This window comes from Camelina sativa, chromosome 9, assembly GCF_000633955.1.
Source record: "Camelina sativa cultivar DH55 chromosome 9, Cs, whole genome shotgun sequence".
In the NCBI taxonomy this organism is placed as follows: Eukaryota; Viridiplantae; Streptophyta; class Magnoliopsida; order Brassicales; family Brassicaceae; genus Camelina; species Camelina sativa.
The window spans coordinates 32,888,965-32,904,515 of record NC_025693.1 but is presented as its reverse complement, the minus strand read 5'-3'; the positions used below and the strand labels follow the sequence as shown (position 1 = coordinate 32,904,515).

The 15,551-nt window shown below is 30.9% G+C and overlaps 2 protein-coding genes and 1 long non-coding RNA gene across 9 annotated transcripts; 1 reads left to right on the top strand and 2 right to left on the bottom strand.

Annotated features, from left to right (window-relative positions):
• Nucleotides 270-2,027, top strand: LOC104713740. Of its 2 annotated transcripts, XR_002033319.1 has the most exons (5): nt 270-454; nt 592-700; nt 821-877; nt 1,315-1,529; nt 1,605-2,027. It is a non-coding gene; the product is annotated as an uncharacterized LOC104713740 (long non-coding RNA). The 2 variants fall into 2 exon arrangements; XR_002033318.1 differs by lacking the exons at nt 1,315-1,529; nt 1,605-2,027 and having other exon boundaries at nt 821-1,008.
• LOC104713741 (serine carboxypeptidase-like 12) lies at nt 4,913-8,608 on the bottom strand. 5 transcript variants are annotated; one of them, XM_010430933.2, is made up of 14 exons: nt 8,376-8,608; nt 8,133-8,278; nt 7,983-8,059; nt 7,785-7,880; nt 7,134-7,236; nt 7,016-7,053; nt 6,781-6,882; nt 6,558-6,644; nt 6,403-6,471; nt 6,216-6,287; nt 6,010-6,128; nt 5,415-5,528; nt 5,255-5,300; nt 4,913-5,163 (listed from the first exon to the last, which is right to left on the bottom strand). In XM_010430933.2, exons 1-14 carry the CDS (start codon nt 8,498-8,500, stop codon nt 5,083-5,085), a joined length of 1,275 nt encoding a protein of 424 aa, XP_010429235.1. In that variant the 5' UTR covers nt 8,501-8,608; the 3' UTR covers nt 4,913-5,082. The 5 variants fall into 5 exon arrangements, with proteins under 5 accessions (XP_010429235.1, XP_010429234.1, XP_019085097.1 ...); XM_010430932.2 differs by having other exon boundaries at nt 7,785-7,907; nt 8,376-8,607; XM_019229552.1 differs by lacking the exon at nt 5,415-5,528 and having other exon boundaries at nt 7,785-7,907.
• On the bottom strand, nt 9,134-13,678 carry LOC104713739 (serine carboxypeptidase-like 11). Of its 2 annotated transcripts, none has more exons than XM_010430929.2 (14): nt 13,457-13,678; nt 13,215-13,360; nt 13,035-13,111; nt 12,840-12,962; nt 11,925-12,006; nt 11,800-11,837; nt 11,562-11,663; nt 11,345-11,431; nt 11,180-11,248; nt 10,995-11,066; nt 10,787-10,905; nt 9,837-9,950; nt 9,679-9,724; nt 9,134-9,588 (listed from the first exon to the last, which is right to left on the bottom strand). In XM_010430929.2, the coding sequence occupies exons 1-14, from the start codon at nt 13,576-13,578 to the stop codon at nt 9,508-9,510; spliced, it is 1,278 nt and encodes a 425-aa protein (XP_010429231.1). In that variant the 5' UTR covers nt 13,579-13,678; the 3' UTR covers nt 9,134-9,507. The 2 variants fall into 2 exon arrangements, with proteins under 2 accessions (XP_010429231.1, XP_010429230.1); XM_010430928.2 differs by having other exon boundaries at nt 11,925-12,027; nt 13,457-13,677.

Below are 15,551 nucleotides of genomic sequence, written 5' to 3'. Positions count from 1 at the left end.
GCCATCTACAAAAATGATGCCAAATTTATTGAGTATTAATACTAGATCATTGGGTTTGTGATCGACTTATGAAATTTTGGTGTTAATTCATTTTATTTTAGTTTCTAAAGACTGTGTTCTCCAAGGAAACAAGGATTTTTATTATCATATATATAATAGCAGAATTTTCTCTCATTTGAGAGCATCCACATCAGCAAAAAATAACAAATTCGTTGGACTTATATTAAGCCCAAATATAAAATTTTAAGTCCAATTGAATTGATATAAGTTTCTCCCTGTCCGTTCAATTTCTTCTCAGGGCTATCTCTTTGTTTTTGTCGATGACTACGTCTGTCGCTTTGGTTCAGCCGCAACAGCAGCAGACTGAGAATCTAACAGTGATTGATGATGAGTCTCGTGGAGGTTTATAAGAGCAACTTTCTATTCATGTACGAGCTTATTTCTTCTCCAGTAGGTATTACGTTCCCCCCTTAGAAGTAGATGCTGTTTTTTTTTTTTTTTTAATTAGTAGATGTTGTTAATGTCATGTTGGGAATTAGGATCGGATTAGGAATATGATAATCAAATCCTTTTGGATGTAATTTTTTGTAGTGTTGATTTGAGAAGCTTAATTGAGCATAACAAGCAGAACTTCATCCCACCCACCTCGCATATGACTAACTATGTTGTTCTTAAGTTCGACAATCATTCAGATCACAGTGTAAGTTGAATCTTAACTCTTATTCAATTTTATGAAGCTGAGGTACTATGTTACTACATCAATTTTGGCTAGAAAATAGTACCTTCTCATTGTGAAATGTTGACTGATCTGATTTTGCAGGGTACTACTGCATGGATGTATAAGTGGGAGTGGGTGTATTTACATGGTAGTATATCGGTATGGATCGATTGTCTTATTTAATGTAAAAAAACCCGAGAGAGGAGAGCACACCAACCCCACTCTATTTTAGAGTCAAATCTCTATTATAGAGCAACATTTGCTCCGACCCTACTCTATATTTTACTCTAAAATAGAGAAAATAATAGGATTGCTCTATATATAGAGCAACTCTATTCTCACCTCTATTTTTTTACACTAACTCTATTATAGAGGTGAAAATAGAGTAATACATTGGAGGAAAACAGTGCTCTATTTTTGAGTTATTCTATTTTAGAGAAAAAAATAGAGAAATACAATGGAGATGGTCTAAGTCTTGAATATGTACTCATATATATATATATATATATATATATATGTAGCAAAAGTGGAGTTGGTCATAGAGTTTAGCAGAGAGACGAGACTAATCAAACATTGTTAATGGATTCCTATTGCAGATTTCAAATGTTAAGACAATTAATACCTAACAGTGACCAAAAGCGGGATCTTTCTTAACAGAAAATTCAGTCTCATCATTTCCTAATCTCTAAAATATATTCTTTAAAACTTTGTACATGTTATCGAGTATATTCATTTCTTACCGGAGAAAGCAGACAAGTATGAAACCTCTTACCAAGGATGGAACCACGAACCTGCAAAGCTATTGAATTGGGTAAATACAATCTCACATTTTCCAACCATACCTCATTCTCTTTCTAGCGGGTTGGAAACTGAAAACAATCAACAGTTGGTACCTGTAGGAACCGTCGCTTTTACTCCAAAATTGGAAGAAGAGAAGAACAACGTTCCGGTACTGGTAGTTGCAACAGCACAAGGCGTTATTATCAATCTTCTGACACCCACAACATTTGTCAGGACGAAGATTGGTCAAGCACCAAGGCACATATGTTTCGCTAGAGATAAACGACTGATGCTGAGCTACGGTGGTGCAAGTAAGTATCCAATATCGAACAAACAAGATGTCTCATATGACCTGGTGGTATAACGTATTGTAATTCTTACCATTTTAAGCAAGATTTTTAATGTATCCTCTCCTCTGTTTTCGTTTAACCTGGTGGTATAACGTATCGTAATTCTTACCATTTTAAGCAATTATTGTTAAACATATATGTTTATTTGCATATGTTTGATCCATTTTTTGCTTCAAATATTTTGAAGTGTTTGCTTTTTCCATACAATTATTTTATTGACATTGTTTATATATATCTTCGGATCTTCCTATAGGTAAGCATTGATATATCTGAAGACTATGCACAGTTTTACTATATATCATACACATTTAGTAGTAATAACTATATATCATACACATTTAGTAGTAATACGAATCTCAATGAAAGTTTTGTGACTCAGTTCTTTAAATCCCTTTTTGATTCAAATAGTGACTCAAGCAAAAATACAACATTGGAGCTTGGAGAAGGTCTTCCCAAAATCATATATACATTTATCGTTACCTTTTTTTATAATAATATTTGAATCATTAATGAGGAAACGAAAATATCTTCTACATGAAATTTTGAAAAGTAAACATCTTATAAAAAAGTATTATTACTAATTATTACCAAAACATCTTAACCATTCATAGTCCACAAATTCTTGCATGTGTAATCAAAAAACTAAAAATAGAATTAATAGCAAAATAATCAATTTAAAAATATCAAATATATTTAAATCATAAAACATTGTTTTGAAATTCTTAGTTTTTCTAAAAAAACTACATTACAAAGGCTCAAACTCGAGTTCTGGAAGTGTATAATGGAGGATGTTTTCATGGGATATATAGGTTTTTTCATTAATGATATACCAATGGATCTATGTAAAATTTGAGCCAAGCCTAATTAGCATATAATCCCGCGCAACGCGCGGGTTCTCATCCCTAGTAATTACCAATAACAGAGGTTTTGTGAAATGCGAGATCACTAGTCCATCCACGTTGAATAGTATCTACTGATTTTATTGATAAGGTATGTACGCTGCTTTCGTGACCTTTCATTTATTTTGAATTGATCTTTTCACATGTTGTGTCTTTTTTTTTTTTTGGTATCAATGTAAAAATTTATACAGTTTCGCAAATTTCACATAAAACAAAAAAGAAGAAAAACCAAAAATTACATAAACCACCAAAAATTACAACATAACATAAACAGAAAACAGGGAGAAATCACAAGTGGAACACTGATTCCAAATTTTACAGTTTGGACATTTATATGGTTTCTTCAACTCAAAAGAGCTAGAATCCTCATCGTTGTTGCCACGAGCAAAGCCAACCTTTAAAACCTAAAGAATTAACGCTTACAGCTTCTCCAAAGACACAAATAAATGTTGTCTTATTATTACAATATTACCTTTTTATTTAAATCCTCTAAAGGATGAAGATAAACATGTTGGTGTTAATATGATTTTAAATTTAGTAATCTTTTACATATTAACTGAGAAGCATTCTCTAAAAAAACTGATGTGTCGTCGTTATAGAGTTCAAGACACTATTTTTTAATTTATCTTCAGTTTTTAATTATATTTACATTTACATTTACATACCATTGTATTTTCCAAAAAAAAAAAATAACACTTAAATGAACTCTTATATTATATTTCTAATCTAATGGTATCCCTTAAATATTTTTTATTATAAAATTTTTAAAATGAAGTTTAAAGAACTCTTGGTTCATATAGTGTGATAATATAAAATTGATATTATAATAATTGATAAGAGTTAAATCTTAATTATTATACCCAAATTTTAGATATTCAGATAAAACTACCATTTTCTAAATGTCCCCAAAAAAAAAGAAATTGTTAGAAATATCTTTTTGTATATACACTTTTCAAAAATACCTTTTTGTCAATTTCATTTTTGTCCTATTTTACACAATTACAATATGTTTAATTAACTTGGAGCATTTGCAAATACCTTTTTCTATACTTTTTTGCAAAAATATATCCTCTTGTTATCTATTTTCAATAATACTCAATTCTATGTACAAAAAGATGATTAAATTTTAAATTTTAAACCCTACTCTTCAACATACTTCAACGACATTAAGATTGATAGGGTGGAGTTTTATTCTTTCTCTTTATCTCTAGTTTTTCGAAATGTAAACGTAAGTGTAGATTCTTTGGTACGTCAAGCACGTACATCTCTACATCATGTTGTTTTGTATGTAAACAGTTTTCCACCCAATTGACTCATATGAGCTGATTTTTTGTTGTCAAAAAAAAAAAAAAGTTCCTACCCATCAAAACTATATCCTAAATATAAAATATAGAACTCAAACTTAAAACAAAAAAATCTAAAAATTATAAATTACATTAAATAAATTATCCATTGTTTTACCTGTATATATACTAAAAGAAACAACAAAAAAAAAAAATTAAAACTAAAATGTGTATCCGGGCGCGTAACCCAGATTTTCCTCTGGTTAATGTGAAAGGATCAATATAACATAGAACACTAATCTATCCGAACATAAGAAATCATCTAAAAAAATGTTACCTAACAACAAACAAAAGCATTATGCGTTTTTATTTTTTTTAACCAGGAACTTTTAGTCTGTCGCATGTAGTCTCCTTAGACCCAAGACGAGCCTTTAGGTGCCTCCTTTATTGATTACTCCCTCTGTTTCATAATAAGTGTCATTTTGACACTTTACACACAAATTAAGAAAACATATTTAAATATCTCTTATACCCTTAAAATTGATATTGACTCTTGATATTTTTCAATGAATATGAGGTTAAAGTTGGAAATTTATGCTTAATATTACATTGAAAATCTAAAATGACACTTAATTTGAAACAAAAAAATCAGGCCAAAATGACACTCTTTGTAAAACAGAAGGAGTACTATCTATCTCCCTCCAAAGCATGTCAAATTGTTGGGAGAGACAAACACGTAGATAGTAAGAAAACCATTAATTGTCGTTTAAGGTTGTTTCACACAGATTAAGAAAACTATTAATTTTATTGTTTTATTTTTGTAAATATATTTTCTAATCTTTTGATTGGTTAAAACATTAAAACAGTTGGATAAAATTGGAATATTTACCAAATATTTGCATTGGAAATCTAAAACGACAAGTATTATGACACAAAATTTTAACTCTAGAACGACAAGTAATAAAAAACGCAGGAAATAGATAATTGTAATGTATACAAACATTTCATGTTACATATTTTTTTATTATATACTTAAAAACCATGACCCTCGATCACAAAGGTTGGCCATTAATCCACCGTTGAAACATGATAAAAGACTCATTAGGTTTATTCTCTACTGTGTGCCCACCTCCCTATAATAAAAAGGCTCAAAACAATTAGAAAATACTGTTGATTTAATGAAATTGAGTAATAAAAATATTAAGATGAAACAAGAAGACTTTCTTTGACTGTAGCAAATGTCATCTTATTGGAATAAGTTCTTGTGTATCTGCAATGGAAAAAGACATTAATGATTTTACGGGAGCTTTATATAGTCTGCGATATGATGAGATATGAATGAACAAGAAAAAGCTAAAGACAAAATATATATATATATATATACCCAGCGATTAGATCTTTTATCATCCAAGGTCTCCATTCATGAATGATGGAGTAATTTAGAGATTTTATCCAGGCCTCAGTAGCAAGGAAAGGAACCACTAAATCATGATCACCACTGTTCCACCATAAACCACACAAAAAATTATAATCTCTTAAATGTTTTTGGTAGGAATGGACATTTTGGTTTAAGGTAAATATATTGGTTTCAATTTTTCGATCTTGTAATATTGGTTCCTTCGTTTCAGCAGGATGCAATTCGGTTTAGTGTTCAGTTTAGTTTTGGTTGGTTTTAGAAAAATACTTAAAAACATATATATACATTAATTGTTTTCGTAAATTTGATATTTACTCAATATGGATGCGCCTATAATTAAAAAAAAAAAACTCTTGTTTATTCGGTTTAGTTTTCTTCAACTCACTAAACCAGTTTTGATTTCATTTTATTTGGGTTTAAAACTAAAATGTTTGACAAAAAAAAAAAACTAAAATAATAATATTTTGGTTTAATTCAGTTTGCTCTGGCTCGATGCATGTCTCTGATTATGAAAATTTAGATCAGGTTCTTTAAAATAAAGATTTAATTATTTAACTCTTACCTGTAGATAAGAGATCGGTAGCCATTAATACTGTTATGCATATGGTATGGTACGCTGCTCTTGATGTCGTTGTTGTATGCGTTACTCCGACTACATATCACCCATTCTCCTATACTCCCCTTTAATCATATATCGTCAATAGTTTAGATTTTTTCTCTTTACTATCATCACTTTATCAATGATCTTAATATAAACTTGGCGTATACCTTTTTAATATGAAGAGCATCGCGAACACTCTCATCGTTGGCCCAAAAGTTAAGGAGATAATATGGATATAACTGCAAAAACAACCGTAAGATGTCATGTTTCTTCGAATTTGAAGTAATATATAAATGACAGTTATGCAACCCTTTTACTGTTTTATATGAAGAAATTAAATGATGTATTACTTACAAAGCAATCAGAAGATGTCATGTTGCAATCTGGTAATAATATATTATATTCATACAGTTTGTCGATACACTGTAAATTTTAAAAAAAATCTGAATTAGATAATTAATCACTATCTGATAAGTTACTGAACATCGACCAAATTTCCAAGTGTGTACCTTATGGTATTCCTCAACAAGTTTCAAACATTTTGTGTTACTTGGATCCACATTGAAATAATTTCCTTTGCAGGCACTCCTAATTGACTGTTAAAAAACAATGTTTAGAACATTAGTTGTTGTATATCATTTAATTTTTTTTTGAAAAATTGTCGAGGTTAACTAGACTCTTCGATATAAAACTCTCTAATGAAAAATTTAACTAATAAAGCATGCCATTTACCTCGTATAGTTCATCTGATATTAGTCCCATTCCATGAGAAAATGGAACGCGATACTTTATCTCTTCTTCAATATGTGTTATCGGGTTCCCGAGCACATATCCCTGTTTTTGGTAAGAATATATATAACTATCAGTCTCTCTTATTTTCCCAACACATATCAGTCTATCATATTATTTGATCAGAACTTTAATAATTTAACGTTAATATTCTGAAGAAAGTACAAATTATCAATACCTGTAGATTTATAGGAGGTTCGCAACATATATAATTTCCTGCATCATAGTGTCTATGTTATTTTAAAGTTAGAGACTATATCGGTTGAATGATATTCAAAGAAAGTATGCGAGGATACCTTTTGAGATTTCTTGAACGAGGGCCGGAACAGTCATACCAGAATAAGAATCTCCGGCAGCATAAAAAGGGTTTGAAGAAAACGTTGGATGTTTGTTTAGCCACTGAGAAAGAAAAAAAAGGCTCTTAAGATTTATGTTTAAATAAGTTTTGAAAGTAAATAAAAATTCAAGCTATGCCAAGTTTGGCTAATTTGGATAGTAGATGAAACGGAATGTTTTAGTGAGTTCAACTAATTGCTATGGTTAAACTTGCTATAATTACATTCTCCATTAATTTAGCTTAAGTATAGTTACATAAAGGGTATTATGGAAAAACACCTTCCAAATCACCTTTTTTTTTTGCAACTTTATCCTTTGTTTTCCAAAAATGCAAGTTTTCACGCAAACTAAAAAATAATATGCGATTTAATATGTCGTTATCACAGTTAAAATTTGTAAAATGTTGATAGGCAATATATCAATTTGAACCCCGACAATAAGGAGTCGAAATTTACATTTGTAACTTTGAAAAGGGAAAACCCCTCTAAATCATCATTTGTTTACAATCTGTGTAAAAAAAATCCAAACTACATTAGTATTGAAGGAAGGGATTATTATGTTAATGCAAAAAGACAAATGCTTCAAGATAATAAATTAAGTTTGTCCTTTACCTTTAGAAGAAACTCACGGATCCTCTCAACTTCGCCTGTGTCGCTAGGCTTATCAATAAGTGGGGTTCTCGAGTAGGAGAAGCCAGTTCTAACAGGCTGATCCAAAAATATTATGTTCGCCATCTGAAAAAATGATCAAAAAAATTGATCCATCCTTGGGTTTTTGATTATTATATATATGAACACACCTTCTCCTACCTTTGTCCACGAGTATGTAGTAGAGACCAAAGAAGGGACACTTCCATTGTAGACCTCGGACTTAAAAGCCAGAGGTCCTAAGAAAGAAAGAAAACCACAGGTCCTGATATATCCTTAGATCGAGCAAGAAGCAAAAAAATATAGATTTACCATTCTCGAGAAATAGGCCAGTGTTAGAAGAACATCCAGGCCCTCCGGTTAACCATAGAAGAAGAGGGTCTTCGTCTGGATTGTTCTCAGACTTGATAAAGTAGTAGAACAATTGTATTTCTTCTTTCTCACCAATACCAATGTACCTTCATTCAGAAGAATGACTAATTACAAACTCCAAACTCACAAACATAATTGCATTAATTAGAAGAAAAAAATCAAATGAAGAGGCATTTAACAAACCCGGTTTCGAGTTCGAAAGGAAGAGGGCCTTCAAAACCAGGAAGAAACTTGACGATAGAGCTAGATTCAGCATGATGACTCAAGACAAATAGAAGCAGAAGCAGAAATTTTTGTGTTAAATTCATTTTCTTTTACTAGTTTCTAAAGAGTGTGTTCTACAAGGAAACAAGGATCTTTATAACAATTACCAATAATAGAGGTTTTGTGAAATGCGAGGTCCACTTGTCACTCCACGGTGGTAGTCATAATTTTTAGGACCATATATTTCCAATTCGATTTTTCAGTCAGTATACTGTTTTTATTGATAAGGTACGTACGTTGCTTCCGTGACCTTTCATTTATTTTTAATTGATCTTCTACATGTTGTGTCTTTTTTTTTTTTTGGTAACAATGTAAAAATTTATACAATTTCGCAAAATTTTGACAAAAAGTTCAGAGAAAACAAAAAGAAGAAAACACAAAAATTACATAAACCACAAAAACTTACAATTACAATTACACAAAAATTTATTTTTTTGCTATTTTTATTTTTACCCTCTTTTATACAATTACAATATGTTAAACTTACATGGTGCATTTGCAAAAAATACATTTTTTATTCTTGTTTTCCATTTTCAATAATAACTTATTCTATTACAAAAATAATTAACTAAATTATAAACCCTAAAAAGTTTTTTTTAACCATTTATAAATTATCAATTGTTTTACATGTATACTAAAAGAAACAAAATAATAATTTTTTTTTTGGTTCAAAAAAAGAAACAAAAAAAAATAAATTAAAACTAAAATGTGTATCCGGGTGCGTACCCCAGATTTTCCTCTGGTTAATGTACGAGGAACAACATAACATAGAACAATAATCTATCTGAACATAAGAAATAATCCGAAAAAATGTAACTTTAACAACAAACAAAAGCATTATGTGTTTTTATTTTTTTAAACCAGGAACTTTTAGGTCTGTCGCACCTAGTCTCCTTATACCCAAGACGAGCCTGTACGTACCTCCTTTATTGGTTACTAACTATCTATCTCCCTCCAAAGCATGTCGAACTGTTGGGAGACAGTTGTAATGTATACAAACATTTCATGTTACATACTTTTTTATTGTATACTTAAAGACCATGACCCTCGATCACAATGGTTGGCCACTAATCCACCGTTGAAACATGATAAAAGACTCATTTGGTTTATTCTCTACTGTGTGCCCACCTCCCTATAATAAAAAGTCTCAAAACAATTAGAAAATAATGTTGATTTAATGTAATGAGTAATTAAAATATTAAAATGAAACAAGAAGACTTGCTTTGACAGTAGCAAATGTCATCTTATTGGAATAAGTTCTCGTGTATCTGTCATGGAAACAGACATGAATGAATGAATTTAGCGGAAGCTTTATAAGTCTGTGATATGATGGGAAAATGAATGAACAAGAAAAAGCTAAAAGACAAAATATATATATACCCAGCGATTTGATCTTTTATCATCCAAGGCCTCCATTCATGAATGATGGAGTAATTTAGAGATTTTATCCAGGCCTCAGTTGCAAGGAAAGGAACCACCAAATCATGATCACCACTGTTCAACCATAAAACGCACAAAAATTATAACCTCATAAATTTTGTTGGTAGGAATGGAAATTTTGGTTTAATGTATATATTGGTTTCAATTTGATTTTTTTGTCTTCGATCTTTCTTGATTTGAGAGAAACTAAATCATCCAAACAAAATCTATTTGTAATCTGGTTTGCTTCGTTTCAGCAGGATGCAATTCGGTTTAGTTTTCAGTTTAGTTTTGGTTTGGTTGGTTTTAGAAAATACTTCAGAAATATATATACATTTTTTTTTGTAAATTTGATATTTACTTAATATGGATGTGCCTAGAATTAAAATAAATAAAAAAAACTCTTGTTTATTCGGTTTAGGGTGCAAATGGATGACTTAAATTAATAGGTTGAATGATTATTCATCCAATTTTTTACCATTTGAGATGCATAAGTTGGAAAACTTATTCAATCTATTCAACCAAAAGCTGGAGAAATGAACAAATTATAAAGGAAATTTATTCAACTCTTTCATCTCCTATTTAGTGGATGAATGAGTCGAATGTTATTCAGCCAATTTTATTCAACTCATATTTTTTCAACTCGTTCATCCCTACTGCAACCATTTCCACCCTTAGTTTTCTTCAATTCACTAACCATTTTTTATTTCCTTTTATTTGGGTTTAAAACAAAAATAATAACAACTTTTGGTTTAATTCAATTCACTAAACCAGTTTTGATTTCCTTTTATTTGGGTTTAAAGTAAAATAATGTCAAAATTGTTTGGTAAGTCATATTTTGGTTTAACTCTCTGATTATGAAATTTTTGATCAGATTCTTTAGAATTAAGAATTAATTATTTAACTCTTACATGTAGATGAGAGATCGGTAGCCACTAATACTGTTATTCATATGGTATGGTACGCTGCTCTTGATGTCTTTGTTGTATGGGTTACTCCGATTACATCGCACCCACTCTCCTATACTCCCCTTTAATCATATATCGTCAATAGTTTAGATTTTTTCTCTTTACTATCATCACACTTTATAAATTATTTTAATATAAACTTGGCGTATACCTTTTTAATATGAAGAGCATCGCGAACACTCTCATCGTTGGCCCAAAAGCTAAGGAGATAATATGGATATAGCTGCAAAAATAACCGTAAGAATATGTTTTTTCGAATTTGAAGTAATATATAAATGACAGTTATGAAACCCTTTTACTGTTTTATATGAAGAAATTAAATGATGTATTACTTACAAAGCAATCAGAAGATGTCATGTTGCAATCTGGTAATAATATATGATATTCATTCAGTTTGTCGATACACTGTAAATTTAAAAAAAAAAAAAAAAAAACTGATTTAGATATATTAATCACTATCTGATAAGTTACTGAACATCGACCAAATTTCCAAGTGTGTACCTTATGGTATTCCTCAACAAGTTTCAAACATTTTGTGTTACTTGGATCCACATTGAAATAATTTCCTTTGCAGGCGCTCCTAATTGACTGTACAATGTTTAGAACATTAGTTGTTGTATAACATTTAGATTTTTTTTGAAAATTTGTCGAGGTTAACTAGACTCTTCGATATAAAACTCTCTAATGAAAAACTTAACTAATTAAGCATGCCATTTACCTCGTATAGTTCACTTGATATTAGTCCCATTCCATGAGAAAATGGAACGCGATACTTTTCGTCTTCTTCATAATGTGTTATCGGGTTCCCGAGCACATATCCCTGTTTTTGGTAAGAATATATAACTATCAGTCTCTCTTTTTTTCTTGACAACACATATCAGTCTATCATATTAGTTGATCAGACCTTTAAAAAATTTAACGTTAGTATTCTGAGGAAAGTACAAATTACCAATTACCTGTAGATTTATAGGAGGTTCGCAACATATATAATTTCCTGCATCATAGTGTCTATGTTATTTTAAAGTTAGAGACTATATCGGTAACCGGTTGAACGATATTCAAAGAAAGTATGCAAGGATACCTTTTGAGATTTCTTGAACGAGGGCCGGAACAGTCATACCAGAGTAAGAATCTCCGGCAGCATAAAAAGGGTTTGAAGAAAACTGTGGATGTTTGTTTAGCCACTGAGAAAGAGAAAAAGGCTCCCAAGATTTGTGTTTAAATAAGTTTTGAAAGTAAATAAAAATTCAAGCTATGCCAAGTGCCCAAGTTTGACTAATTTGGATAGTAGATAAAACGGAATGTTTTAATGAGTTCAACTAATTGCTATGGTTAAACTTGCTATAATTACATTCTCCATTTTAGTTTAAGTATAGTTATATAAAGGGTATTATGCAAAACCCCCTTCCAAGTCACCATTTTTTTTTTTTGTAACTTTATCTTCTACCATCTAAAAATGCAAATTATTCATGCAAAGTATAAAATAACTCGCAATATAACATGTCGTTATAATTGTCAAAATTTGTAAAATGTTGATAGATAATATATCAGTTTGAAACCCCGATAATAAGGAGTCGAAATCTACATTTGTATGAGGAGTCGAAATCTACATTTGTATGAGGAGTCGAAATCTACATTTGTAATTTTGAAAATCTAATCTATGTGATCATAGAAACGTTTAGAAAATACGTTTAAAAGTAATAGTTAATTTATTTTTGACTTCATCAGATTAATCTATATTTTTGGAAAATAAAGGGCAAAACTGTAAACTAATGATGATTTAGAGGGGGTTTTGCACAAAACTTTTTATAAACATTTCAGGTTTTCAATATAAATATATTAAGATATATATTGCAAAAACCCCTCTAAATCATCATTTGTTTACAATTTGTGTTCAAAAAAATCCAAACTACATCTAGTATCGAAGGAAGGGATTATTATGTTAATGCAAAAAGACAAATGCTTCTCGAGATAATAAATTAAGTTTGTCCTTTACCTTTTGAAGAAACTCACGGATCCTCTTAACTTCGCCTGTGTCGCTAGGCTTATCAATAAGTGGGGTTCTCGAGTAGGAGAAGCCAGTTCTAACAGGCTGATCCAAATATATTATGTTCGCCATCTGAAAAATGATCAAAAAAATTGATCCATCATTGGGTTTTTGATTAACATATATGAACACACCTTCTTCTACCTTTGTCCACGAGTATGTAGTAGAGACCAAAGAAGGGACACTTCCATTGTAAACCTCGGACTTCAAAGCCAGAGGTCCTAAGAAAGAATTAAAGAAAACCACAGGTCCTGATATATCCTTAGGTCGAGAAAGAAGCAAAAAAAATAGATTTACCTTGACAAAAAAAAAAAATAGATTTACCATTCTCGAAAAATAGACCAGTGTTAGAAGAACATCCAGGCCCCCCATTTAACCATAGAAGAAGAGGGTCTTCTTTTGGATTGTTCTCAGACTTGATAAAGTAGTAGAACAATTGCATTTCTTCTTTCTCACCAATACCAATGTACCTTCATTCAGAAGAATGACTAATTACAAACTCCAAACTCACAAACATAATTGCATTAATTAGATGAAAAAATTAAATGAAGAGGCATTTAACAAACCCGGTTTCGAGTTCGAAAGGAAGAGGGCCTTCAAAACCAGGAAGAAACTTGACGATAGAGCCAGAATCAACATGATTCAAGGTAAACAGAAGGAAAAGCAGCAATTTTAGTGTTAATTTCATTCTCTCTCAGTTTCGAAATATTAGAACAATGATCTTTACCATCTTAAAGCATTTCACAAAATATATATTTTTTTATATGCCAATAATAGAGGGTTTGGTGATGCTTTATAAAATGTGAGCACTAGTTCCACGTTGCAGACTGAAGAGCCATCTGTAGGACAGTATATTTTCAATTAATATTATTTATTTTAGAACCCTTTATTTTACTCTCGGTCTAACAAGAAATTTGATTCGATAGATGGATCAATGTCAACAAGACAAAACCGATCGATTTTTTCACATCTCAATGTATTATTTACCTAATGCTAGTAGCTTTAATTTTATTTTAAAAGATTATCTTGCGGACATATTTTAAAGGATTATGTCGAAACACGATTAGAAATTTGGAATATAAAACAACTGGCACAGTAATATTTTTGTGCCTGACATTTTGACTTTCGTAGCCTAACAATCCCTTCATATACATAATATTAGAAATTTATTTGGAGAAACCATCCGGAAGAAAAATTCAAAGCACTTATTGTTGTGTTTATGTATATTTTCTAAAGAAATTTTTTTTCATCTTACATATTTCCCATGTTATGGTGGATCGACGTTTTAACATCTCAATCTATGATTTCTGTTTATATCTATAATTCTGTTTCGGCGGACCATCAAGCGGACATATTCTATAGGTTTGCGTCAATTCACATTTTAGAAATTCGGAATACAAAACCATTGACAAAATGTTATTCGATGAATGGTTTAGTGCCAGAATATTTTACTTGCGTGTCCTAATAATCTCAGAATCCACAAACATTGCTTAGAAGCATTAAACTGATTTGTTACTGCATAGTCAAATTTTATCACAATCAAATGTATATAATTGATTATAAGAGCTAGAGATGTATTCAGAGTGTTTACTTGTATGTATAAAGATTTATTATTATTTTGTTCTAAAACTGACAAGAACCCACAAATATTGTTTAAAAACAGTTAATCTTTTCTTAAGGACTCAAATTCTGTCACAATACAGTGCATATAAACCGTTCCCAATCGGAAAACTAGGGTTTTCATTGGTGGGCTTACTAACTCTCGGCCCATTAAGCTTCTCGAGTCCATTGCGAAAAGGTGATCCACAAATTAATCTGTTTTTATTCAGGTTCGATCGGAACTCAATTCTCTCACACTCTAGGCAATCTCTGTGTAGCTTTATAGAACCATTTGTTCGAAGACTGCATTTGGATATTAAACTACCATTGATGCTAGTTTGGTTGAAGAATTCTTTAGAAAACCTGTTATTAGAATCATCTAGGGCTTTTGATTTTGAAGTTAACATTTTGAATGAACTCGGCATTATGATCCAGTCCATATGGAACTGTGGTTACCGATGTATCTTCAGGCTCTCTTCACCAATCTGACTGATACATAAGCCCGCTAAACTGCCTCTCATCAACTTTTTGAAGCTCCCTCTTAGTGGCATTATGATCCCAATTCAATGTAGTTGGGATTACCACAACATCTTCAAGCGTTTCACCCTTGAGATTAAGACCTCAATCATCCCTATATCTCTCCTCAAACAGAGCATTCTTAACCCTGCTCAAACCCTTAGCACAGCTCTCCTTCGGGTCACAGCTGTAGCTTTTTCAACACCCCTTAGTATTCAATCTAAGACAGTGGCCATCTTCTCATCCATCGAAGCATTCATGGAAGAAGCATCGTTATTTCTTGACCTCACATGTTCCAAAACCCTTGCAAGGAGTTGGTTCATAGCTCTCAAGTCTACAATTCCGATGATCTTTATCTATCTTTATCTCTTCGGTGTATTGGCTTTGAGGATTGCGTTACACTGTTGTTCCTTAAATTTTGTTGTCTTTGTTGTATGTTGTGTTCTATTTTAATGGAATAAAGCATATGTTTGTCAAAAAAAAAAAAAAAAAAAAAAAAAAAAAAAAAAAAAAAAAAAAAAAAAAAAAAAAAAAAAAAAAAAAAAA